The following is a 2891-nucleotide window of genomic DNA, read 5'->3' as shown; positions in this document are numbered from 1 at the left end:
GCAAAGGACTACTAGACTATCATCGATCAGGGTACCGGAATAGGAAATTTTCATTTATTTTTTTTTGCTTTTAAGACCACAATATTAGAGACTGACGTTTAAAATAACGTTTTGGATAGGCAAATTGATATCTTTGGATCCCCACCCCACCACCCCCACCCTACACAAGTGGCGTATCTAGAAGTCTTTAAATGGGGGTGCTGATGTGGGGAGCGAAGGTGAAGGGGCTCGACGATCAGTTCAGGGGCGCTAACTCGCAAAATAAAGTGATTTTAGGTGATTTTTACTACTTACAAGTGATTTTTGGGTGGGGCCCCCCGCGCACCTTCCTAGATCTGTCTCTTATACACATCTTATTTTGCCTTTTAATCTCNNGCTGGAGCCAAGACTGTCTTTGGACCCAAGAGAAAATAGGAACAGGTAAGAAAAGTTGACAGTACACAAATACTTGCCTTAATGCTTTACTCTTTATTGTAAATTTGTCAGGCTAGAACCTACCTCTCCTTCCCAACTCCTCACACGCTCTTCATTAATTGAATGGTTCAGCCTTATGACCATAAAAATACAAAGCTTTTTTAAACAATATTTCAACAAATATTGAGAAAATTCTATAGTTGAAAGGAACTCCAAAGACGATCCTATGAGACGTAACATGTACACATAAAAAAAACACAGTAGTTTAAAACAATTCTTTTCGGAACTATCGTGGCTGGGATGGTATAGATCCTCCATCTGTGAAAGTACCCCTCGGGCCACCTCTATTTTGGTTTCCTGGATGCGCCACTGGAAATTAAGTCATATTACAGTGTAGCTAGATGCCTATGAAAAAAACTAATAAAATTCACAAAATTTCGTCAAATACCCCTATCGGGGGTGCTTGGCGTCCCCCTGGCCCCCAGCGTAAATGCTCACTTCGATCGCATACTGGACTTTATGAAATGCCCCCCGCCCCCAACTTTGAAAAACATCCCGCCGCCAATGGGGTGTACATAAGATACAAACATTTAAATCTAGAGTATATGTAGGCCTATAGTATCAAACACATTTATTGTAAATAATATTAATAATGAAATGAATAATAGTTTGTATTTTACGGCTATCATCGTCGCGGTATTATGGTCAAGATTGATTAGCGGGCCACAAAAACAAGATTGATTGGCAGGCCAATGCGGACATGAGCTTCTATTCCGACACAAGGTGATCTTAATCCCTTCTCTTTCTCCACTTTCGAGGGCACCTTGAACAAAACCATTATCTTCACTGGTATATTCTCCGGCAAAAAAGACATTATTTACCCGTGATTGCATCTTTACGAAGCATTCCTGCTCCATTTCGGGTGGCCAAATAGAATATGCTCCTAAAGTCAGGGGATTTCGCGACCAACCAGATACGAGTATATCCGTTGCGTTTGGTGTATCCTCGCCAAATATTTCACGTAGCACAGTTTCGATTTCGGCTTTTATGGCTTCATCTGCCAGAGCCTCAACTCGTAGAGACTCTGCACCAGTAAGTTCTGCCATTAAAATATTTGTTCCGACTGGAAACAAACCTATGAAAAAAGAAGTTGAAAAGTGGGAATGCCATAAATTGAAGTTAGAATTGAAAAGCAATAACGTTTAGAAAAACAATGTTTACGATATTTCATTACAGAATCCGGTATAATTACGCAAAACGGTAACCCTTATGGTCAATTAAGCCTACCTTAACAGTATGTGTTAATATTAGTATTAACAGAAAAATATTAATAATATTATTAACAACAACAATAATAACTCCACGAGGTATTAACCAAACTAGGAATTTAGGCCTCTAATACTATTACAAAGACCTGTTCAGAATTTTGAACAGAAATCGGGTAAAAGGGGATTTAATTCGAAAGAAAACTAAAATTAAATAAATTATGTTTAGTAGGCTTAAATGATTGTCTATTTTATTTGTGTCCAAAATGGCTGTTGTGGTAGGATTAGTTAAATACACACAATAACGAAGATAAGAATTTAAAAAAAAAAAAAAAAAAAAAAAACGAATAATAATAATATAAAGCCTATAAAATAATAACTTACCTTTTGCTTCAAAATTTGTAAATATCGGATACCGTCCCCTGTGGTTGCTGGGACGTAATAATATTTCACGGTCTCCCCAGAAATTTATAGGAAATTTAAGGTATATTTTGCTGTAAGACGCCATGCGAAATCGGTTAATAGTTCTGATTTTCCAATCAGGAAGATCTGGTATAAATTCAATTCCATTGTTTTGTAGTATGGCGCAACTGACAGTAACCAGGACCCGTGACGCGTTGAAGATCTCGCCGTTGTCACAAGTAACCACGACGACATCACCAGATGATTGGTCAATGGTTGTCACTTTCTTGTTCAAGATAATATTCTTCCTTAAAGGAAAAAGGTTAACAAAAAGAATATATCACCAAAAACGAAGATTGCATTACAATAAAGAATTTAGGAGACTTACCGTCAAGGCTTTTTTTTTCTTTGCAAACAGTAGGACAGTAGGACAGTAGGACCTATAGACCTACTGTATCAAATTTAAGCCCTGGACTTTTTCTTTCATTTTTTTGTGAAATTTGGATGGGCTTGAATGCTGTAAATTTTGGGAATTACTAGAAAACAATATATATGGCCACTGTAACATCAATCTGTGTCATGTATGTACTGTTTTACTATCTCGAAAAAATACACAATGCTATATTGAAAAGAAGCCCATGGGTTTCCAAACTAAAGAGGTGGCTTCAATTCTAGATAGGCTTCTTCTCGAAATTAAGCCCATTGGGCTTCTATTCGAGGTTTTACGGTATATCCAAGAGCAATTTTAGCATGCAATTGGCAAACTTGCACATGTTTCGGCTTTTAAAAAGAAATAAGTGGAGGTGTTTG

General features: G+C 37.3%; 1 protein-coding gene across 1 annotated transcript; it reads right to left on the bottom strand.

The window, feature by feature from the left end:
* Window positions 1-448: 448 nt before the first annotated feature.
* On the bottom strand, window positions 449-2389 carry LOC117108200 (polyamine oxidase 1-like; the record flags this gene model as incomplete). Its single annotated transcript, XM_033250162.1, has 2 exons — window positions 449-1549; window positions 2064-2389. Coding segments are annotated over 2 exons (865 nt in total), but the record flags the coding sequence as incomplete, so codon positions are not given.
* Window positions 2390-2891: the final 502 nt, after the last annotated feature.

Source organism: Anneissia japonica, unplaced genomic scaffold (genome assembly GCF_011630105.1).
Source record: "Anneissia japonica isolate Jap-2015-1 unplaced genomic scaffold, ASM1163010v1 scaffold212164_len2906_cov89, whole genome shotgun sequence".
NCBI lineage: Eukaryota > Metazoa > Echinodermata > Crinoidea > Comatulida > Comatulidae > Anneissia > Anneissia japonica.
Note: the sequence above shows the minus strand (reverse complement) of the source record. Positions and strands in the feature narration are given on the sequence as shown.